Source organism: Vipera ursinii (assembly GCF_947247035.1).
Source record: "Vipera ursinii genome assembly, chromosome: 4".
Lineage (NCBI taxonomy): Eukaryota > Metazoa > Chordata > Lepidosauria > Squamata > Viperidae > Vipera > Vipera ursinii.
The window spans coordinates 65,648,030-65,673,424 of NC_139514.1; the positions used below are offsets into that span (position 1 = coordinate 65,648,030).

Consider the following 25,395-nt stretch of genomic DNA (forward strand, 5'->3'; position numbering starts at 1 on the left):
AATAGTTACTAATAATGGTACATCACTATACCATTACTAAGTAGCTTGTAAATCTCTTTGTAGATGGGAAGATAACAATTTATATCTTTCTATATTGAAAAAACAGTAGATGACGAAAGAAACTAAATAGTTCATAGCTAGGATCAAGTACTTTCATGGTAATTCTTATGCAGCGAAATCATAGGTTTTAACACTACCATGATGGTAAATTATGATGGTGCTTTTGTGTCACTTTTTCATGCTGAACTTTTTTACATATTGTAAAACATCCCAGTGAGTTAGAAGGTATTATTAAAAAAATAACATCTCTTAATTTCTTTCAGGGAAGCACAGTAATCATTTGACAACAATGCACAAGTCACACCATGACTATTAAACTGATGAATGTTGAAGAAAAAACATCTACAGAATCACACTAAATGCTAATATTGACTTTTAAAACTGGTGTTCAAAGTTCTAAAATAAACATAATAAAATGATCACATTCTAAAGGTTCAGTGCATTCAGCAGCTATAATTTTGTTGCTTATTCAGCTAGTTGACTTTCAAAAATAACACACTAGTTCATCAAAATATACATTTTGCATTTGCTTTTAAATTAAAATAATAAAAAACAATTAAAGAATTATCAATTGATAGTGTGACTAATTTTCAAAATCATCTACAGCATATAATTTAAAGTCAAGATGCCAAGACAAAGCACGTGGCAAGCCTACAGATTTCATGCAGCATGTGTAGCGCAGGCTTTCAGCTTCAAATATCAGTCTTCTTCCAAATAGTATAAAATACCCATCTAAAAAATAGTCAAGGAATCCAATATTTTGTGTTTTCTCATAAGCTTAAGTTTCCCCACACATATAAGAAAATATCTTGTCAAAATAAATCTTCATTACTTTCAAAATAAAACAAGAAATTCATTTTAGCATTCTTCATCCTTTATATCTCAGATATAATTTTTTTAGCAAATGATTATACTATTAAGCAGAAATTCTTTGATGATTCATTAAGACACTAAAATTATGATTGCTGAAGCCTCAGGAAAACTCGGCTTACATTAAAAAGTTCTAACAGAATGTTAGTGTGTACAAATATTTGTAAACTTGCAGGATTATGAGTTCTTGCCCAAGAATTTCTTATATTAAGACAGTACACTGTGTTAAACCATAATATACTTTTAGGCTTAATGTGTCAGCTATGACTTAGCACCAACTGAAATAGGAATGTTAACAAACATGGTTTCTTACTGAAGGATACAGCTCCATGTATGAGGGAACACATACAACTTCTTTTGAGAATTCCACAGGACAATATAATCTGCCAAGCTGTTCTTCATAGAGAGACAAGGCTTCTGTGAGATTGATACAATTTCCCTGCAAGGGAGCAGGTGGAAAAAAAATGTGTCAAACAAATCTGGTGGAAGGGCAGAGGAGGCAATTATATAAAAAGAAACATTTCATGAATTGGTTCTTTATAATTAAACAACTTTATAATGTGAGTATGCATAAGTATAAATACATATTATAATGACTATTGGAACAAAGGGGAAGCATAAAACGGGGAAAAACAATACATATTTTTTACAAAAATGGTGACTAGACAATGTATCAAATGCAACAAAGGCTATTAAATAAATATTGACAAAGAATACTCTTATACAGTATACAACAATTAGAATAATGGAATATGTATGTTACAAGTGCAGATAACTAGGGATATATGTTCTTATTTTACTGCTACTAAAAAGCTTTTTCATTAAAATACTTCATATTTTTGTTAATATTTAAAAAGTGGAAGCTATCAAAACTATTACAGAATAATAGCAAAATATTATTTAAACAAGATCAAAATATTACATAAAGCTTGGATAGTAATCTAAAATTATCCACAATTCAGCAGTGGTTATTTGGTTCTCCTGTCTTTTACACAACATATAATTTTGCCCACATCAAATTGAGTAGAATAGTACATAAACAACCTGTGTGTATAATTTAAAAATCACAAATAGAAAAAAGGCACTAGGGAATTTATGGATAATGTACTGAGATTGTTTAATGGCATGACCAAATCTACATAATATGAGTAATCTAATGTCTTATTTTATAGACCATCCTCATTACCCAATTCTAATCATCATCTTCAAAAATAAGTAAATCAGAAGAGACAGCATGGCAAAAAAAATGGATGTATGAAAAATGAAATTATTTAAGATACTCAATAGGCAACATTGCATTTAGCAAAGTTCATACATTTCTTTTCCCTAACAGTATTTATATTTATATTTATATCCACTACATTTGATCTGTATAAATTCATGCATTAGGATGATTTGTTTTTAATCAATTTATGCTCTTATATATCCATCTAAACTTCTGTAAAATTATATATACTGTACTTTTGAGGGAAAATAATTGTGAGATGGAAGAAGGATTCAACCCTGAAGTTTCTTATAGTTCGCAGCTGAACTAGGGTGTATGCAAGCTCTATCCACAAAGTCTGCACAAAGCATGCTAACTGTGTGCAATGCCTGAAAGAGATTTAAATGCTTCAGTTAGCATACTTATAAATTTCTCTACCTTACATTGGTGAATGCTTTCTAAACAAATATATCATGTCATTTCAAATCTTTCTACTAATGAAGCAGAAATCTCTAATACAACCAAGTATATGGATATGATAGAGTGCTTTGCTAATTCATGTCTATATTACAATTTAAAACTTTGGTGTTGTAAGTCAACAAGAATATAGGACTTTAAAATGGGCAACATGGCTCACATATGGACAACTAACACCTGGAACTGATTGCAGCTGCAATTTAAAAGGAAAATGATTGCATTTCACTAACATAATTGAGACTGGAGGATTTTTTTAAGGGAAGCCTTTTGAAGCAATTCTCTACCTCTAAATCATCCTAGATTTTTAAGGCTCCCCAAATATTAGCCACACCCTCTCCTGTGACAATACTACATTTCCAGCTGGTGGAATTGTAGATGAGGAGGTTGAATTGCAGCCCACAACTCTTTAAACATTGACACCCTTGCTTTAGAATGTAATGCACAAAAGTGCTAGGATGGAAAATACCTCTGTAAGAGTCATGTACCCTGGCTCCATTCTTTATCTTGCCATGCTAGATAGAGATGATGAGGCTTTTATTCTTAATAACCCCAGAAAATGCCAAGTTAGGAAGTCTGAATTTCAGCTATCTAATTGGAATGACATTAAGTTCTTGAGTACACCTCATGAGGCATATCTTGAATAGTAACTTCCAGAACATTTAATTTTCTACTTGAATTCCTACACATACAAAGGAATAGGTTCTCATCTCATACTTTGGAATGTGAATCTCAGCAGCCATTATGGAATATAGCACTCGATGAGCAAAACAGTTATCTCATCACAAAGCTAGGTACTTTCCAATGATTTTTTTTTCTAGGGAAAAAAAATGTCCAAAATTCTTATCTTTACTAGCAATTGTTATGAAAGCAGGCCTGTTTTATTTATTTACCTTGCTTTAATGTACAAAATAACATAAAAACAACTTATAAAAAGTTATAAAATTGAAGCAAGTCAGTTTAGTTCACATTCTGGCACCAGAAACCAGGAGACTAAGTTCTAGGCCTCCTTCTGGAACAAAAACCGGCTGAGTAACTTTAGGACAGACATTCCACTCAGTCCAACCCACCTCACCGGGGTGGGGGAGTATTGTTGTGGGAAAACAAGAAGCAGGAGTTCTAGGTGTGATCATCCCTTTGATTTTACCAAATATAACAAGATGGGATAATAGTGGTATAAAACATTAAACTATACTTTTATAATTATAGTCCTATGCATTTTCAGATTTTTTTTTAATTTAGACATTTTCGTAACACTGAAAATTAAAAACTTTGAGAACCACAGAGTATATTTAAACCTTAATAATGGTGATATAAATAACAGCCTGACAAAATTGTGTATTTTTATTAAGCATATTCGTGATCTAATATTCAAGATTTTAAAGACTATCATTCTGTGAAAAAAGCTAATACTGCCACACAGAGTCTTATCAGATTACATTACAACTTAAGTTAAATGTACCATATAGTTCCAATCTCTAAATTTGTTACCTGACATTTTTATAATAAAATGGAGTAATAAAACTCCATCTAGTGGTCATATTCAATAATGGAATAAAATGGTACTCAGGCACCAGTAAATAGCTACCCAATTTTATACACTAAGCCAGAGTTGTAGCATGTGGTTATAAATAAGCACAATAAAGAAAAACAATAAAATACAACAAAGTATAAGCCAGAGCACATCAGGACAATGTAATGCTTAATTTTAAATGTTTAGTTAATCTCAGAACAACCATAATTTAATTGGTATATAATTAATTTTAAAAATGAGTCAATTACATTTTAGCAACTATGAATTTTTATGTCTCCTAGTGCTGTGTTACTTATCCTGGTGCTTTTTAAACTAAAAGACTTTGTTTTCAATGATTAATAAACATGGAGAACTTTTTGTATTATTGGAGACTAATGGAAATAGTAGTTCTGCACACCATAGTTTTAAAAAAAATCTAATAAATGCCATCAGTGTGATGCATAGTTAAGGCAGTGGACTAGGCAATGGAAGACCAGATTCTCAATAAGTGACATTAGGTCAGTCACTTGCGTAGCCCAACACACCACAGCGGGTTATTATTATTATTATTTTGGAAGGGGGAGGAGGAAATCCTAAGCTGCTGAAATAAAGGCAGAATATAAATCAAATAGATTACATATATAATAACACTTTTCTTCTTAACTGGGGTTCTTGACACTTATGAGTAACTTAAAATTACAGTAGAAGTAATCACAGTCAATTTGTCTCCATATTTCAGAGGCATAAGAGAGTGTAACCTGAAACATAATTAACCTAAAGCTCTGGAAAGACTGGGTGAAGATTGATTTGGCTAATGGATATGTCAAGCTGGGACTTGGATGGCAGCAATAAGAGAAGGAGGGTAGATGACGCAAAGACTTGGAAAAAATCAATGATTTTGGAATTTGGTTCTGCCAAAATGTAACTGGTTCGAAACAGTTTAGCAAAATTTCCAGAATGCCATGATTTTCTTCTAAGTTCGAGGCAGTTGGGTGTAGTGGTTAAGGCATAAGGCTAGAAATTGGAAGATCTGAGTTCTAGTTCTGCCTTAGGAATGAAGCCAACTGGGTGATATTGGACCAGTCACTCTCTCAGCCCCTGGGAAGAAAGTAACAGAAAGCCATTTCTGAAATCTTGCCAAGAAAACTGCAAGGACCTCTCTAGGCAGTCAGCAGGAGTCAACACTGGCACAAACAAACAAATCATGGCAGAACATTTGTCTCATACATATTCCAACATTTAAAGTAGGATACCTCTATCTAACTTTACTTTAACCAAAGAGAAAACTTATGATCCCTGTGGAAGAAATGCAATTAAGTAAGACTGCCAAATTTTCCATTAAAAGTGTGGCTCCCAGGATTTTTCCATTTCAAGAGAATCTTAGCTTCTGATGGAACTCACCTTAAAAAAACCCCACCTATTCCTGATTCACTCATATCTGAAGGAGAACATACAAACTTAACACTAGGTTTTGGTATTACCCTTCGCTCCAAACATACCCTAACATACCTATCTACAAAGCCATCTAAACAAAGTTGTTTTCAAAATTCCCTACAGTTACATTATCTACAACAATTCCACCTGTCATACCTGGGTGAAATATTTTCCATCAGGTTTCAAGACTCTCATTGAAAGGTCCAGAATCATTCGTAGAAACTCCCATGTGGAATCTAAATTTAAACGTACTAATTGTTTAATTAGAAATTAAATAATTCATAAATGTTAAGTGATGAGAACAACTGCAATTTGCAACATCAGTGGATTCATGTTTGATTTATAGGATGCTCTGTAAATAAAAAGGCAAAGCATGGAACTTACTTTAAACATTTTTATAAATATAGGACAATTATTTAGAAAACCATTTCCAGCACCACTGAACAATCTATCAATGATCTGTAGTTGTGAGGGCCAATGCTTTTTTCTCCATTTTCCTCCACACTCCTAATATCCACACCCTATAAAACTATACTTCACGTACACACTTACCTGTTCTCTCTCTCTCTATTCTTCAGATATATACTAAGTTACTCAACTACAAAAGAGATTTTCAGAAGAAATGATTGACAATAAAACCTGCAAGGGAATGCAATAGCATCCCACCAAATATTTCGATGGCTCCAATCCTGCTAGCCTTTTGTAAGGCATTAAGCGGCTGTTCCCCAGATGTTTGGACCAGATGGTTAGTCACGTTCTGTTGGTTAATGCTGCCTGTTTTGAATTGGCCTTTATTTTTAATTTTGGGCACTATACTTGGTTTGTTGATTTAATCTTTGCATATGCCCACTGTTGTGAGATGTCTGATCCTTCAGATTTTCCACCAGAACCTATGGAGGCTGAAGTAAGTCTATAGAAAATAGATCTGCATAAATAGACAATTCTCTTCCCTATTTTGAGCTCGCCACCTATTCAGACAAATGCCCCAAAGGTATTATGTTTTATAGGAAAATAAAGCAGAAATATAATGAAAGCTTTAAAAAATAACCTTCTTCTGGAGATGTAGAGATTGGAACAGCTGTCAAGTCATTAATTACATAATCAAACATTCTTTCTTCTTTGGCATATCTCTTCAGGACTGGGATACAATCTTCTATTAATACCTAAAAAAATAGTAACATTTTGTCTACTTAACATAATGTCCATAAGGTGACATTAGCACTTTCTGTAGTAGTCATGATGAATGAAGTAGCCCAAATCAATTCAATTGTACTGTCACCCAAGAAATAATGAAGTAGTATCTATATAAGGCCTCCTACAGAACTACATTGTTCAGAGACTGCCATTTGTCCTCTATAACCAAGACAGCTCAAGCTAGAAATTGAACGTGGTATTTTTTGCATGCAAAACATGTGCACTAATATTATCTAGGGATCTTTTGCTGGAGTTTGAATGGAGAAATCATGATGCCAACACCATTTTTTTCTACTTCCATAACTCACAAAAAAAGTGAGCCAAAATACAGGACTTTGGAACAGAGGGGCAGCTACATTCAGCTACTCAAAAGGGGAATGAGCATAATCCTTTCTTTAAACAGCATTCTACTCTATTATTAGCATGACTTGTCTTCTTTGTTGTGACAACTGCTCAACATCTGCTTTTTTTTGTATCTGAACAATCTTGGATCACTGTAATACTGATTGTTTTGCCATTTCTTTCCTCCATGGATTGTATTTAATCTGGTAAGTCTCTGTTCTGCACATTGTAAGAGTTTATACAGTCTCAAGAGTATCATTGGGATCACAAGCCCCTTTACCATTACTGATACAGTAATGATCCATGAAGCCAACAATAAGTAGACAAGAGCAAAGTTCTTCCTCTTCTCTTTGCTGCTCTCTAATGGTCCTATAAAAAAAACCTTCCTATTCAAAATCCCAGTTTGCTCTATGAGGAATTCCTGGATCTACTTTAGATTTCACACTGATGGAATGTAGAGCATGCAAAGGTAGCAGATCCCCTCTATCTATACCATGCCAGTCCAGAACTTTGCCCACAGTAAAGTATACTTTTGTTCATGCACATATCTAATAAATTTCAGCTCCAATTTTATTCATTATGCTAAATAAAGTTATAGAACTTATTTGTGCTGAGCACCATAAATAATGATAAATAAGAATATACTCTATTACTAGTAGTACGGTAAGACATCACCTATGTTTCAATCAAGGCATTACTCCCTATTGCAAAAATATTTCACATTTGTTTATTATTCACTCATTTACAAGATTTAAAAGTGACTGATGTTGAACAGCATGCAATTCTCTTTGCTCTCCCACAAAAAAAGGGCAATTGAAACCAAACCAAAAACCCAGTGGTTTTAAAATGTTAAATCTCCTTCATATTTAAAATAGTATGAACTGTATTAAAACAGAGTTAGCTCTATATTAAGGATATTCTGCAATTATATTCAATACCATTACCTCACATCAATAGTATTGATAATAGAATATATACATTGACAAAATTGGCTTTAGAAACTAAAAGTGAAGAGAGTATAACATAAATAATTGAACTTATTTCTATGTACTTTGAAGAAACAAATACTTTTATGAGAAAACAATACAATGGTATAAATGAAATATATACCTGATAGCATTCTCCTTTTAGATTGTCCAAGACATCTCCACATGTTTTACGCATGTATTTTCGACACCCGTCAATCACCATTTGGTCAATGTTTTTGATACTAATAAGAATGAAATAACTCATTTTGTTGTTATTAACATTCTTCATAATGGTCTTTGTTTCTGCCTTGAAAAGCCTAAACTGTATAATGAACAGACTACTAAAACATTAATAAGTTGACAGTTTTTCTGGAGCCAAACAGATTAATTGAAAACATTCTTAGAAACGTAATTTATTTATTACAATTTTTTGACATATGACCTGATATTAATCAGCGTATTTTATCCAATTATAACATCTATCCTTAGAACTGAGCCACTGGCAGATACTATTGCCACCCCCAGATTCCCTCTCCTTGCCAGATAGAGTAAAACAGGGGTCCCCAACCCCCGGGCCATGACCTGGTACCAGGCTGCGGAAGCAGCAGGCGAGCATAAGCTCACCCGCTGCTTGTGTGGAACCATTCCCTCTCCTCTCTGCTGCTAGTCCGCAAAGCCGGAAAGTTTGGGGACCACCGGAGTGAAGCAGCCCTTAGCTGCCTAAACAGAACTCTATTATAATGTATCTGTTACATAGTATTTAGACCAGATTAAAGATGCATCTTACACACAAAAATTTGTATGATCATCAGAAATTCTTAAGTACAATTTTAAAAGTAGCAAGAAATCTTCAATTGAATTATAAAATGCTATACAATTTGGACCAGATTTAAGATAGGTAATAGTCAAAGTTTTAAATAACGCTCTTAAGGAATCAAGATAAATAATAAACCAATAATCTATGTTCCAAATAGAATGAGATGAAGACTTTTGTTTTTATATTATTGACCACAGGCCCATATCAAAAGGATATCTCTACCATGGTGACCATCTTTGGTTTCATTTTGACAATTTCATACAATATTCCTCCATCACCACCTCCAAGAATGAGCACATCTTTGTTGGTGTAATCTTCCTTTCCACTGCCCATTATAGCTTTTGTATATGCTAAGTCACTTTCTGCCAGATCTTAAAAGGCAGAAAAACAAACTTATGAATATAAACAAACATAAAAATACATCCTTTTCATAACAATAACCATTTTGATACTAATTAGTTAGCTGACAATTAATACTATACAATGGATATTATATGTGTAGTCTTACATTCATTCTTTAGAAATTAGCAAATTTCTAAAGATAACTTTATAACTATACGTAGTCCTCGAGTTACGATCTCAATTAATTTCTGTTGCTAAGTGAGACATTTGTTAAGTGAATTTTGCCCCATTTTATGACCTTTCTTGCCACAGTTGTTATGTGAATCACTGTAGTTAAGTTAGTAACACAGTTGTTAGGTGTATCTGGCTTCCCCATTGACTTTGCTTGTCAGAAGTTCGCAAAAGATGATCACATGACTCCGGGCCACTACAACTATCATAAATATGAAGCAGGTGTCAAGCACCTGAATTTTGATCACATTACCATAGGGATGCTGCAATGGCCATAAGTGTGAAAAACAATCATAAGTCATTTTTTTCAGTGCCATAAAGTTCAAACAGTCACTAAACAAACTGATGTAAGTCAAGGACTACCTGTAATCAGTAGAAAATTGAAAGAGGGGGTAGATCTTGTGCAACTCTCAAGATGTGATGTTTTGCCTACTGGGCAGAATGTTGTCTAGTAGGCAGAAAGGTATTAAAAATAAATAAATACAAATATTAAAAAAGCTAATTCTTTTTTAATATTTGTATTTATTTGTATTTTATTGTTGTTAGCCGCCCTGAGTCCTTCGGGAGATAGGGCGGCATACAAGTCTCATAATTAATTAATTAATTAATAGATTTATGTCAGCTGAACCACATGAATTCAAAGCTATTTGTTTCCTACAACTTCATACTACACCGGCTGAAACCCTTTTCTGTCACTCAAGAGAAATTTGTTCACACAATTTAGTCAGCCATCATATCTCAGATAAGAATGTTATATTATTTTATAATTAGCCATAGTACAGTAACATCAATAAAGAGTAATTTTATATCAGTGCAATTATATTTATATTTTATGTCATATCATCCAAGAAAAAAGATGGCAAGCATCTAATAATCCTTTCATGACATAAAATTGATAAAATATCAATTAATTCTTACACAGAATAAATGTTTACAATTTAAGAAAAATAATCCTAGAAATAAACAATTCCAAGCCCTTAATAAGCCATGATTTATGGTTTGAATTTAGTCTGGCAATTTAGAAACTTTGTCCAGCCTGATTCAATAGCAAATACATATAGTTTATTTTCAATTGATAATACTCACTAACATCTCCACTGAGGATAAGAATATTTCCAAATTGTTTTGAGTGTAAAATTTTAATATTCTGATAAGCTGATTCTTCATCATATACAACTTCATCTATATCATATTCCACCAATCGCCCATCCGCTGTAGGCCAGTATCTATCAATGGCATCCCCTCTCATAATGACTGGCAAGCTGAAAAGGGGGGGGAGAGAAAAGAGGGAAAGAGAGAAAGAGAAAGAGAAAGAGAAAGAGAAAGAGAAAGAGAAAGAAAGAAAGAAAGAAAGAAAGAAAGAAAGAAAGAAAGAAAGAAAGAAAGAAAGAAAGAATGAATTTTATTGTCAGGCAACCTTAAATAGCAGCTTCCTAAAGGGACTATTATATATGAATAGATAGACAAGCAGAATACCTGTTTTTAAACTAATAAATTAAATAAATTAATAAATTTAGTACATTAGTGCTGGAAATTAGGAAATAGTAAAGAAAATGTACTACTAAAACCTTTTACATTCTAAATTTACGGTACATTTAATTATAAAATATAAACATATATTCTCTTCAGAAATCTATTTTGTAATTTCCAGCATATTTCTAGTTTTTTGCATGTATGTAAACATATATTAACTCATAATGAGACATTCATGCACTATATGACTTCACAAGACTATATGTGTACATATAAACTAGTATTTCTTAAGCCGGAATTAGATTGCCAGTGAATTCTATCTACGTTTGTTCTTTTTTTAAAATGTAAAAAAAGATAGGAAATTAAAAAATAAACAGATCATATTTTCTTGATCAAGCATAATGGTAAGGTAAAGAAAAAAATCTTATTTTTACTTAATTCTAATTAAAATTTTCATACATATTCATAATAATATATTTGATAAAAAATTAAGGCACTGAAAAGAAGCTTTTGGCAGAATTTCTTTATATCCTTGATTAAAGACGTTTCATGCAAACTTAAGGACTTTAAAAAGAAAATTGTTCATTTTTGAGTAAGACAACGTATTTATTTTGGAAATTTATAAACGAATTAAGATGGAGTTGAAAGAATATTTCCTGTGGGTTGTTTAAAAATTTACAGAAATATATATGAAGATTTTGAAATGGACTGCAAGAAATTCTCCTGTAGGAAAGTGTTGTTGATTAGGAAAAAAAAGATGATAAGAGGGGACTCTGAAGGTTGACTAGAGGGAACTAGAGAGTGCTAAGGTTTATAATTAAAAGCAGTAGAGGCTCATTAATTCAATGAGGCAATATTACGGAAGAATTCAAGGATACTTGGGAACAATACATTCAGAAATTACTCTAAAAATTGTCTGTTACCGTCTTTCCTCAAAAATTAAACCTATCCCCAAAATAAGATCTATTCTGATTTTTGGAGGTGGGCCTAATATAAGCCCTACTCCAAAAATAAGCCCTAGTTAGGACCTTGCCTACTTTGTCCCACCTTGCTGCCGCAATGGGGCAGGAGCGCGTGTTGGGCCACTGCTGCCACAACAAAGCAAGGCAGGTGGGGGGGAAAGGGTGGAGGTGTCCCATGCACCCTGCACCTGCTTACTTCAGGGACCCCCCAGCCAGGCCATTTCTTGCTCGGCGACCTTCCCTTTCACTCCGTCCTGAGCCTGACTGCCATGCTGAAAGGCGGGAGGGAAATGGATCTCGCAAGAAGTTGGAAGGTGTGACTGAACTTTTTTCAGTCCCACAAACTCCATTTCCCTGCAACAGGAGAGAAATGTGCCAGAGCTGGAAATTAGGTTAGTGAAGAAATGCTTTTGGGAAGCGAGAGGAGCTGGGTCGTGGTGCGCCAACTCTACAGCAGCGCCGGAAGGAGAATTGGCAGGAAACAGGACTGCCATTTCCAGAATGGAGAAGGGAGACGCAGGGCAATTCAGGGTGGCAAGCAAGTGCTCTTCTCTGCTCTGCATCACTGCATAGAGCTGCTCCCCTCCCTGTTCTCTGTTCTCTCCAGTGGCGGCGACAGAGGGCTGGCAGAGGGAGGCAGCAGGGAAGGCTTGCACTGCCCGGTCACGGCGCAAGCCACAAGAGGAGGCAGCTGCCACCGGGCAGGTAATCTGTAGGGTGAAGTGCAATGAAAGCCCTCCAGTGGTGCACAGCAGCAGCAGAGCCTTTCGCTGTCACTCCCTCTTGGCTCCAAAATGGCAATTAAAGATTAAAACTAAGTATAAAAAATATAAAGTGGAGTTATTTGATCTAGTTATTTGGAGTTAATATATAGTATATACAGTATACATATATGTAAAAGATATTTTATTGAAATATCGGAGAAGGTGATAAGTTACTGAAGTTGTATTTGTTATGAGGGAGGGGCGAGTTATTTCTTTACATACATATTTTCTTATTTTCTTTGCACTTTTAATTTTTTTAAGTTTTACTTTTAACATTTTCTTAGTTTGTTTTAGTTTTTTATTTGTAAACTTTAATAAAAATTATTATAATTTTTTTTTGTTTGCTTTCTCTTAATTTAAATACATGGAAATTACTATCATCTTAGAAGTCTGCCCTCCAACAAACAGCTAACAAAATAATGTTAGCACTATATAAAAGCTCTATACTGTATATAATATAGGAGATACTTTAACTATTGCTTTGATTTCAAATTTATTCAGTCATGTCCTTCATTGTTACTCATATTTAAGAGAGGTATGAAAGCACAAACATCCTTACCGCTTTATCCTTTTGATACTTTTATGAAAGAGTTCTTTCATTTTTTCTTCTACTTTATTTAGAAGCTGCAGGAAAACATATGTGTATAAACAACAGTAAAAACATATTAAACTTAAGAATTTGATACCACTCATTACAACTATATGCATCATTATTATTCAATCAACTCTGTATAGCTTATGTTCATCCCAAAACAATTAACATAACAATCTTCTTGAACATTACTTCAAATATCGATTTTTATATGCATCCTGAAGCAAAGCTGAAATTTTGTCCACTTTATGTGGTTCAATGAAGCTAAGTTTTCAGTAAACAAATAAAAACATGTTAGTAATAGTTTGCATTATTTGATTTATATTCCAATTTTTCCCACAATCATTTTTTGAGATAGGTCACGACTAGCCAGTTATCCAATAAAATTTTTAATTGGGAGGTGATGCATTGTCTTAGTCTTGTACTTTTGCTATCATCACTTTAGTATTTTATTTTCCCTTTTTAGCAACAATTCTGCCCATTCAGGTGACTTACGGTATATTGATTTTCTTCCTGTTAAGGTCTTTTATGTAATACGTAATGTTATAAAGGCTTGCTATCTAACTGCTATTTTATGGAAGGAGACTCCGTGAAATAAGCTTGATTATTGCATCTGCTTATGTTTACTTGTTTTGTTTTCTTTCTTTTTACATATTTGCTAGGTATTGGTTGTAATGAACTGAAATAGAACTAAATTGATGCTAAATGTTTAACCACATCCATAAAATTATCTGAGTAACTCTTTTTCTGCTGAAGTAATAGCAATAACTTAAATCTTTAATAACCGTTTCTGATATTACATTGTTTAGAGATCAATACTGATTTTAAAAATGATATAATATACTTAATCAATGAATTTTGAAAAACTTTTAATTTCTATATCTGTAAATTCCATTTATTCATTTGTATGTTTTTAATCTCTCATTTCTTTTTTTATTTCCTTATTGTTCTTTAATGTTTTTCAATAATATTTTTTAAATTAAAATAAAAGGTTAAAAAAATATATATCATAGTAAAAGACTATTTTGCTTAGCATTTTTTCCACACAGTAGCCACCCAATGACCAAGATAACTCAAGCTTAGTAATTCTTCCTTGCTGGTCTCTTTTAGCAACAGATATTCAGAAATATGCACCATCCGATACTAAAAGAAAACTATAACCACTGTGATATTCTATATACCCATAATCCTCCTAGGTACCTACCTACTTACTCACCCATCATTCTATTACTCCCTTTGGGTATAAACAATGTTAAAAAGAAAAGAACGTACATTAAGCCAAAAATATTAAAGGCAGGAAAGAAGGAAGTGCTGTCAAAACTAAACTGACCAACAACTTATAAATAGATACTTTGCATGAAAACTAAGTCAGATAGGACTTCCGGGTGGCAAGGCTCCGTTGCCGGCAGCCATTTCGGCTGTCAGCCCCGTTGTTTTCGTAGAGCCGCCAAAAACAGCGACGATCAGCTGTTTTGGCAGCTCGGAAGCCCGCTCCTCGGGAGAAGAGGAGGGGGTGAGCGCCCAGGCAGGGGTAGAGCTCTCCCAGACCACCAGAGTTGAAACTTTGGTGGTCGAAGGATTGAGCCCCCCCAAAGCCTGAGTTCGCTCCGGACTTCGGGACGCCTCTGCTCCAGGGCTTTGGAGCAGAGCAGGACGCAGCAACCATCCCTGCCAGCGAGAATGAACTTTGGATTACTTGGATGCAGGCAGAGCTGTACAGGAGAATGTTGTCAGAGCAAGTATATGAACTTTAACTAAGTAGATTTTGTGGAGACTTTTAAAAGTGAAAGTGCGCAACAGAATTAAGTGGGTGAAAATGGCTGCCAAATCATCTAAAGTTCCTAGAAGCGCAGAGGCTTCGCCAGTTCAGCAATCTTCATTACAGGCTTTAATGCCCCCTCCCCCGGCACCTGCACCAGCCTTGACAATAAAAGATCTGTAGGATGTTTTGCAAGAGGCTTTGGAAAAGCAATCCCAACAATTAGCTGAACTTATGGAGGAGAAGAACACAGAATTAAGGGCAGACATTTTACTTGCATTTCAAGGCATGGCTGTTTGTATTGAACGTTTGGATGAGAGAGTGGAAGAACTTAGCCAAAATAGTGTGAGATTAGATACTAAAATGACGGATGCTGAAATGGTGATGGAAAAGATTGACGACGATTTATTATTGGTTCAGCATAGAGAGATGGAATTTGCTGTGAGAATTAGAGGGATGAAGGAAGACTCTAAGGAAAATTTGAAAAAAGTAGTTTCAGAAGCCCTTGAAGAGGTTTTGGGGCGCTCAGCAGAAGATATTATGGTGGATATAGATAAAATATTTCGTGTCAATTCCTGGATTGCAAGACAAAGGAAACTACCTAGAGATATGGTGGTTTATTTTACAAAGAGAGCAATTAGAAATGAGGTTATTCAAGCCTTTTATAATAGCAAATTTGCAGTTGCAGAGCAAGAAGTTTTAATTTTAAAAGAGATCCCTCCAAGAATTTTAAGTAGAAGGAAAGAGTTTGCTTTTTTGGCAGAAGAATTAAGAAGACGGGATATCCAGTTCAGATGGGAGATTCCAGTAGGTATGGTGGTGATGTATGCAGGCAAGAGATATCGTCTTCTCACAGTGTTACAGGCATGTGATTTCTATGCTAACATTTTGAAGGCAGTCCCCATACCACTTCTGGAATCCAAAAGGAAGAATGGTAAAGGAGAGCATCAACCACAAAGTGAGAGTACACAAGGTGCTGAAGGAGTCACGCAGCTGAAAGATGGAGAATTCCAGAAAGTTACAGGAGTGGATCAGATTTCAGTATCAATGGAGGAGGTCAGAGACCAAAGAATGACACGCGCTGCAGCTAGATGAATGAGACAAGAGCAAGAACAGCAGAGAGTTATGATGGAATCTCAAAAACTTACTTACAGTGAAGCAGTGGGAGGAGCGAGGCCAAAGAGAGTGCAGGTGATTTTGGAAGAGGTGCTCCAAAAGCTTCAGGTCGCAAAAGATGGCGACAAAGCTTCTAACCTGGAATGTTAATGGTCTAAATTCACCACATAAGAGAAAGAAAGTATTTCAATATTTAAAGCAATGTAAAAACGATATTATTTGCTTACAGGAAACACATATTCGAGCGGCTGATCAAAAGTACTTGGTAAACTTTAGGTTGGGCACACAGTTTATTGCTTCTGCGCCTGATAAGAAAAATGGAGTTGTTATCTATGTTAAGAATACTTTAACAGCAAGTTTAATTGAAGCAGACAAACAAGGAAGATATGTTATAATTGAATTATTAATAGAAGGCAAGAAAATGCTTTTGGTTGGACTATATGCTTCTAATCAACAGCAAGGAGATTTTTACAATTTACTACATAGCAAGATTACTCAGTGGGATTATAAATCTTGTATTTTTATGGGAGATTGGAATGGCGTTTTGGATGTACAAATGGACAAGGGAGGCCTTTTTAAAAGCACGCCAAGTCATGCTAAACTGCTTAAATCTTTTTTTGAGATGAAGGATGACTTGGAATTGAGAGATGTTTGGAGAGAAAGGAACTTGCAAGAAAAAGACTTTACTTTTTTCTCCGACAGACATCAATCTTTCTCCAGGATCGATTTTGTATTAATTACTAATGATTTTTTTCCTAGGATTAAGAAGATCAAGATTTGTCCAAGAACTATATCTGATCATAGTCCAGTATGGTTGGAGATAGAAAAAGATAATGGAGATAGACGGTCTTGGCGTTTAAATGAAAATTTGTTTAGATACCAGGAAAATGTGGAAGAGTGTAAAAAACAGATAAAATTAATATGCATAAAGGTACTTCTATTGAGATGGTCTGGATGCAAGTAAAGCTTATATGAGAGGTGTATTAATATATTTGAATAATAAACATAGACGTAAACTGGAATTTAAGAGGAAAGAATTAGAGGATGAAATTAAGGAAAAAGAAAAGGCTTTAATTCTGAAGCCATCTGATGGGAAGATCAAAGAGGTAATTACTTTATTAAGGGGTCAGTTTGATACGTTAATGGCAGATCAAGTGGCAACTAACTTACGGTATGCTAAACATAACACTTTTTGTAATGCTAATAAACCGGGTAGATGGTTAGCTTACTTGTTAAGGAAGAAGCAAAGAGCTTGTAATATAGATAGAATAGAACATAAGGGTAAAGTAGTGTATCAGCAGAATCTCATTAAAAAGACTTTTGTTGATTTTTATTCTAAGTTGTATGCTAGAGATAAGATTAGAGATGTAGATATAGATGAATATTTGATAAAAGCCAATATTCCTGTTCTTACGCAAGAACAAAAGGAAGGGATGAACCAATTGATAACTGATGAAGAAATTTTTTTAGCAATTAAACAATTAAAAGTGGGTAAAGCGCCGGGAACTGATGGTTTGACTGCCATTTACTATAAAAATTTACAGTTAGAAATGGTGGAACCTTTAAGGGAACTGTTTAAGACAATTCAATTGGGAGGAGGGGTGCCTCCATCGTAGAAAACTGCTTTTATTTCGTTGATCCCGAAGGAAGATCAGGATGCCACCCAAGCTAAAAACTACAGACCAATATCACTTTTAAATACTGATTATAAGATATTTGCAAAAATCTTACCGTATTTTCCGGTGTATAAGACGACTTTTTAACCCATGAAAATCATCTCAAAAGTTGGGGGGTCATCTTATACGCCCAGTCGCCTTATACGCCGGAAAATCAGTAAGCCCGGGAGGAAGCAGGGCAGGCTAGCGTCTGGCGGGAGCCGGCAGGGCAGTCCTGCGCACGCGCGCGCTCCCCAGCTGTTAAGGAGCACTCCTTAGCAGCTGGGGAGCACGCGCGTGCGCAGGACTGCCCTGCCGGCTCCCGCCCGACGCTCTTCCCTCTTGAGGCAGCATCGCTCCCCAGCTCCTAAGGAGTCCTCGGGGATGCTGCCTCAAGAGGGAAGAGCGTCGGGCGGGAGCCGGCAGGACCCAAGAGTAAAATAACGGCCCTGCTAAGATCTCTATCTGTCTTGTGCACACATATTGGATATATATTAATGCTTTGATTATGATTTAGTTAGCATACATAACATTGGATCTTGCTGGCCAGACCGAAAATCCATTCAACCTGTTTGTATTTCTCTTGGCGTTTACCATATGCCGAAAAGTTCCAAATTTAGTTATTTTTCTACTGCGATTCCAAATCTTGGAAGAAACGTTTTCCGGCTCTTGGCTGTGAAAGGAACAGAAGCTACCGCTTCCTGTGCTAACTTTCTAATACTGATTAGCTTTCCTGGAGAAGCAAACCTTCCGTTCCAGCAAGATCACTACGGAGCGGGTTAGAAGACAAGACTCCAGCAACAGCTAGACTCCTTCCAAAGATCCGCCTAGATCCCGCCGACAATGTTATTTTCCGGGTACACCCAAATTCCCTTTTAGCACCTGGGAGGGGAGGGTGGGAAGAGATCATCGCTACTTTCTTCCTCCACTGTCTCCCTAACGCCTTCCCGCAGCTCCTCCCAATAATTCCCTTCCCCCAGGCTTACCCTACAAGTACATAATGTCCCGGGCAGCTGTAAATATCATGAATCATGACTAGGAGGTGAGCGAGAGATAGAAAATAAGATGAAAGCGTCCCTTCCCCTTTCCCCCCCCACCCGATCCACCTCGTCTCCAAAGCCGAGGAGGAGCCGCCCTCCCTAACCAGAATGTGCAGCCACCTGTGGAATCCCTGGAGCAGCTCGCAACGGAAGAGAAGGAAGGCGCCACCTCTTTGGGCGTCACTGGGTCCTGATTTGTCCATCGGACACAGGAAATTGATCACTGCCTCTACTTCCATCGCTGTCCTGAAACCGAGAGTCGTACGAACAATCTCCCTTTAATTTGTTTATCCGAAGTGGAAATGAAAGCGGAGGGCCTGTTGGGACGTTGCGTGAGATTCATTTGGACGGTGGAGCTCTGGCTCGAAACTGCAGGCAGTGACGCCTTTCTTCAAAAACCTCAAGAGGGAAGAGCGTCGGGTGGGAGCCGGCAGGACCCGACGCTCTTCCCTCTTGAGGCAGCATCCCCGAGGACTCCTTAGGAGCCGGGGAGCGATGCTGCCTCAAGAGGGAACAGCGTCGGGCGGGAGCCGGCAGGGCAGTCCTGCACACGCGCGCACTCCCTGGCTGCTAAGGAGTGCTCCTTAACAGCTGGGGAGCGCGTGCGTGCACAGGACTGCCCTGCCAGCTCCCGCCAGACGCCAGCCTGCCCTGCTTCCTCCACAGTGAGAGGGGAGGTCGTGCCTTCCCGGGCTCGCTGATTTTCCGGCGTATAAGACGAAAAATCTTGAAAATCATCTCAAAAGTTGGGGGGGTCGTCTTATACACCCAGTCGTCTTATACACCGGAAAATACGGTAGCTAACAGATTAATGAAGGTAATGCAACAAGTGATTCATAGTGATCAAACTGGATTTATAAGTGGTAGACAAATGAAGAATAATGTGAGACACATTGTAGATCTATTGGAATTTTTGGAAAGAAATAATCAGATTTCTTTTTTTTTGTATTCAAAATGTAAAAAAAAATTAAAAAAAAGAAAACTAAGTCAGATAAGGTTTGTGGCTAAAAGGATTTGAATTTAATAATTAACATCTAAACTCTCACGTTTGTTTCTTGGAGGGTTTTTTTGTTTGTTTTGCGGCTTTAAATCAGCACTGACTCCTAGCAACTGCTTGGAAAAGTTCCTGTTCTTAGCAAGGTTTTTCAGAAGTGGTTTGCCACTGCTTGTTTCCTAGGGCTGAGAAATATTTTTTTTTAATTGAAAAGTTTTATAATACAATTTTAAATACAAAAAACCCCTCCTCCACCTCCCCCCTCCCCAATCCCTGAGAAAGGGCTGAGAAAGATTGACTGGGGAAAAGCTACCCAGATGGGTAAGGCGGAACTAGAACTCACAGTCTGATGCATTAACCAAGCCTGCTGTTTAACCACTACTCCAAACTGGCCCCCCCTAAAGACTTCACATGCTTCAATTTATAATTTATCATTGTAAACATGATACATGTATGACAAATGAGGGAATAAGCTCAGCTAAAATTGTATAAAAATATTTTTATTTCCTCTTTTAATAAAAATTATTAATAAAAATTAACAGCTTACCCACCTGTTCTATTTCTTCTCTCTCGTTCAAATCACTGCAACTCTGTACATCAACCAAAACTAAACCATGAGGATAAATTCTCAGATTCGCAAAGCTAGACAATAAAAAGAAATAATGTAAAGCCAGAATTTTACTAAATAAAATCCTAATAAGACTTAGTTTTAGCTCATAAAACTTTATATATGCTAAAGAATACATTCCTTACCTGCACAGTAAGATAGTGTTCTAATTAAAAAATTATATTCCCTTCTTTTTTTAAGAGACAGAGCCAACTCTTCAAGTTCTCAAACAACTTGGCCAAAGATGTCACCTGGAGGACATCAGATTGGTAAAAGTTCCTCTTTATTTTAAATAATTATTTTTTCTGCAACAATTGAGAAATTGCTACCATCAAAACTGTTACTTGTTCTTCTGGGTCAAGTATTCTTTGAGTTTTTGTTTAAAGATGGCCATCTGGGTATTTTACTGCCTTTTTTTGTTTGCTAGACTCTTAATCGTAGTATTTCTGAACTTTCAAAACATAGTTTTAATAAATATCTAAAGTATACATCACATATTGGGATTAAATTGTTATCAGTGCTCCAAAAAGAGCTAGCTTTATATGTTAAGCTGCAGGGAGCAATAGAGGTCTTTGAAAATAAAATGTCACTTTTCCTCCAGTGTTTGACTATACTTCAACCAATTGTTTTAATTACTGTGTTCAATCACCATTTTATATAGTGGGTGATTAAATCAAATATATAACAACACATTGAATATTCTTTTTGTTGTACGCTGCGAGAACACATTGTTTTTGTTTAGTGGCCTTTTAAATCCAAACAGTCAATCAATCAATCAATCCTTAAAACTAAAACAGAACATACACTGATCTTTGAAAACATCTGGGCCAGAATACCCATAGTTCCAGAAACATACAACTTCTTTAATGAAATATTATTTCTTTCTGGACCCATGATGTTCTTAAAATCAGTCACAGCTTTAGATCACTCCTACACAACTTTTCATTGCTGATAAGAACAAAGGATCTCTTATGCATTTGGTGTCTTCAGAAACATACTTAACATAGAACACAGACATTGTTCTGGAACTCTCCAGAGCAGGGTTATTATCTGTTTTTCTGTCACATGGCTAAAACCAGTGTAGTAGGGCTCTGGGAACATAAACAAAATGGTGTTTTATTTGAAATACACAGCACTAATTTCATTATTGGTGATGTAACTGATTTAACTGCTAACTTATTTTTGTATTTTGCACTTTGTTTTATTTTACCTTACTGTTGTTAGCTTCTTTGTACTCTCTATAGTTCATTTATTTATAAAACTACTTAAAATCATTTTAATTATATAAATATATATGCCTTTATCTATCAAAATTAGAAATGCAAGGTTTTCTACAGTAGTTGTATTATATCAGTTCAAGAATATCAACATAACCATGCAACAGAAATATTAAAAACATTGTGAATTTTGTCAAAAAATTATATTTTGTTTAGTTTTAAGTATCCAAATACAGGTAGTCCTTGACTTATGACAATTGGGCACAACATTTCTGTTGTTCAATGAGATATTTGTTAAGTGAGTTTTGTCCCATTTTAATGACTTTTATTGCCATAATTGTTAAGTGAAACATTGCAGTTGGTAAGTTAGTAAATTGGTTGTTAAGGGAATTCGGCTTCCCCATTGACTTTGCTTGTCAGAAGGTCGTAAAAGGTGATCACATGATCTGGGGACACAGCAAGTGTCATAAATCTGAACCTGTGGCCAAGCATCTGAATTTTGATAATGTGATCGTGGGGATGCTACAAAAGTTGTAAGTGTGAAAAATGGTCATAAGTCACTTTTTTCAGTGCCATTGTAACAGTCACTAAATGAAGTGTTGTAAGTCAAGGACTACCTATATTGTTTTAAATTGTTAAAATCTAAGAAATCGAACAACAATAATGTAGTATAATTCATAAAAGAAGAATTGCAATTTCAGACTCTATCTATCTATCTATCTATCTATCTATCTATCTATCTATCTATCTATCTATCTACCTATCTACCTATCTATTTATCTATCTATAAATAAAACTTATCGGCCACCCATCTTACCCTAGGTAACTCTGGGTGGCTTGCAATCATAAAATATAAAAACTGTCCAAAGATAAAAACGTAAATATTGAACTTCATGTTAAATGTAGCATAAATTTTGAATGTGATATAAACCAATGTCTATTGTTATAATCCAAAAATGGTTTCCAAATTTAATGAACTCAAAAAAAAGTAGATTTTTGTTTTTCCCAGGTTATTTGTATTGTTATAAATCAAAAATATTTCATATAGGACAGTTTTGAAGACTTTCCCAGAGTTTCTTTTAGATACAGATCTGATTACGTTTGGAGAAAATAATATTTAGAACTTAAAGAATCAGAATATGTCAGGCCCCTCAAATCATTTTCGGGGTGCTGCCATTCTGTTGGGTGGGGAGACGCTTGGGCTATGGGATGTGTTTCTTTTCCTTTGTTCTCTCAACTTTTGATGTATCTCTTTAGGTGTGAAAGAGGGGAGGAATGTGCCTGGGGACATCTGCTTTATCTCTGCTCCACTGAGAAGAGGATTTAAAACCTGGGGGAACAGTTTTATCGCTCTTTCAACGTCCAGTTCCCATAACAACTTTACATTTGTGGATTGGCTGGATTTGGACCAGGCAGTTGGGCACCTGGGAGAGGTTTTGAAGAGGGGGTTTAATGTAACTTTTCGTGTGGGAATTATTCAGATCTTGTCTAACTGTTCAACAAAACTTCCTTTTGAAACAATGTCAGTTTCAAGAGTTCTGCTTTCTTGGGAGTATTAGCTGAGGCAGGATCTTACATTAGGCAAGATCTGCAAAGTGGTCAACCCGTGCACATGATGTCTCAACATGGCAGTGAGCAGGAGTCTGAGTGTTGGGCAGAGACCTCCACAAAGATTCACCCTGAGGATAGCCCCTCCGAGTCGATGGAGGAAGCCACCGCCATGGAAGATCCCCAGAGGCCCAGATGGTCCATGGGCGTGGGGAAAAAGAGAGGACTGGGAAGGGAGGACCCATCGGGTCACTCTCACCTGTGGTAGTTGGATGCCGGGCTGGAAGCGCGAGATGGAGCTACTCTACACCGATGACAAACCAGGCAAAGAGCCGAGCTCAGCTGACCAACTCCTGAAATGCGCCATATACTTCATGGTGGAAGTCTTCCAGAACCTGAAGGTGCAAAAAGCCAGTGGCTGTGGGGTGAAAGAGCGAGGAACCAGCGGAGAAACCCACCCCAGGAACCTCAGCCAATGCCACAGCTTATACAGAAAGGGCAACCGCTGCCCTAGCTACCCAACCTCGGGTCGTCCCAGTCGGGGTAAATACCCAGGGGGGCAGAAGGGGAGCCCCAGGCCAGAGCAGAAGACACCCTTCTGGGTGTCAAGTTCGATGGGGACCCTCAACAGTTGGGGTTCTTCCTCGCCCATGTCCTCATGTACATGAAGGAATACGGGCGAGAACTCTCCAGTGAGGGAACCAGGTTCAGAGTTGTCACCCTAGCCCTGGAAGCTGCTGCTGCTGCCAGATGGATGTTGACCCTGCATAACGCTGATGTTCCAGAGCTCCGGAACGCCAACCGTTTCATGGCAAGGCTGAGGTGGCATTTTGAAGACCCCCTGGCTGATCGAAAGATGTGAGACTGCATTAAGACAATGAGATGAGGCTGCCATCAAGTAGCCAAATACACCGAAGAATTTCGGAACTTAGTCTACCGCCTCAACTGACTGGAAGACATCCTGGTGAGCTGTTTAAAAGATGGGCTTAACAACGACCTATACCATGCCTGCATTGCCAAAGGAGCCCCTGCTTGCCTCCACGACTGGTGCATCTTAGCTGAAGAAGCAGATTGACTAAGCCTGGAACCAGCACTGCTCAGGCAGGGTGTGGACACTATCCCTGCCAGAAAGAGGAAGGTAGCACCATCGCGCTCAACTGCCTGCTTCAAATGTGTCAAGCAAGGCCACAGGGCTATGGAATGCTGTTTGAAGACCCCCACAAAGAAGGCCGATTGACCATCAGGGGAAAAACTGACCAAGCCTTCCCAACACCCTAAGGACACAGCCCTGAAGAGTGCAGAGGTCACAGAATTCCATCCCTCCCCAAAATCAGAAGGGGGAACCCCAACCCAACAGGAGAAAGAGTCAGGGACATCCAACAGCCACTACGATGATGACCCCCTGGTAATTCCAGGCATGGGGACAAAAGTAGCTCTAAAGGCCCTACTAGACCCGGGCTGCACCAGATGCTTAATAAGCGCCACCCTAGTGGGAAAACTGGAGGTTTGCCTAAGATTAAAGAACCTATTCTGCCAGCTAGTCGGGTCCATCGCTGGAGGCGCCCAAGCCATCTTTGCCACTAAACCACTGGATTTAACCATGGGGAGCCACTCTGAGACTTTAACCTTTATAGTGGCACCTGACATGGAATGGCCCCTCCTCCTCGGACTGACATGGCTGAAAAAATGGGACCCACAGATGAACTGGCAGGACAGGTGGTTAAGGTTCCCATGGGAACAGAAAGCCCCACCTAGCAATCGCAACAGAAAACAGAGCCAAATTGAGAAGTGGCAGCAGCTGCAAAGAGCAAGTCGCTGAGAGGCATACCTAAGGAATACCACAATTTGGCTGAAATATTCAGCGAGAGGGGTTCAGACAAACTCCCTCCTCACTGGCCCAGACTGTGCCATGAAGATTGTCCCCACAGCTAAACTTCCAAAGCCTAAACTGTACTCTATGACTCCCAGGAAGTTAGACAAACTACGCCAGTTCATAGATAAAAACTTAGTTCGGGGTTTCATCCAGCCGGCTCGGGTGGCAGCCCTGGTGTTGTTCCAGGAGAAGGAAGATGGGTTTCTTCATCTCTGTGTGGATTACAGGGGTCTGAATGTGGTATGCATGGAGAACATGTGACCCTTGCCCCTCATGAAGAACATGCTGGTCCAGTATTTTCTAAACTCCATTTACGGGAGACTTTACAGAGTCAGAATTAGAGAGA

At 37.0% G+C, this 25,395-nt stretch overlaps 1 protein-coding gene across 3 annotated transcripts in view; it reads right to left on the bottom strand.

Annotated features, from left to right (window-relative positions):
• Positions 1–493: 493 nt before the first annotated feature.
• The window catches only part of SMS (spermine synthase), a 43,604-nt gene continuing 18,702 nt past the window's right edge, over positions 494–25,395 (bottom strand). For 2 of the 3 annotated variants that reach the window (XM_083362771.1, XM_083362773.1), the window contains exons 3-11: positions 20,356–20,446; positions 13,208–13,272; positions 10,536–10,711; positions 9,091–9,247; positions 8,202–8,289; positions 6,604–6,718; positions 5,712–5,791; positions 1,254–1,369; positions 494–792 (exon numbers count right to left, since the gene is read on the bottom strand). In XM_083362771.1, coding sequence (XP_083218897.1) covers positions 753–792; positions 1,254–1,369; positions 5,712–5,791; positions 6,604–6,718; positions 8,202–8,289; positions 9,091–9,247; positions 10,536–10,711; positions 13,208–13,272; positions 20,356–20,446 — 928 coding nt within the window. In that variant the 3' untranslated portion in view covers positions 494–752. Of the gene's footprint in view, positions 793–1,253; positions 1,370–1,393; positions 2,524–5,711; positions 5,792–6,603; positions 6,719–8,201; positions 8,290–9,090; positions 9,248–10,535; positions 10,712–13,207; positions 13,273–20,355; positions 20,447–25,395 lie in introns of those variants that run through there. The other variant, XM_083362772.1, reaches the window with a different exon arrangement.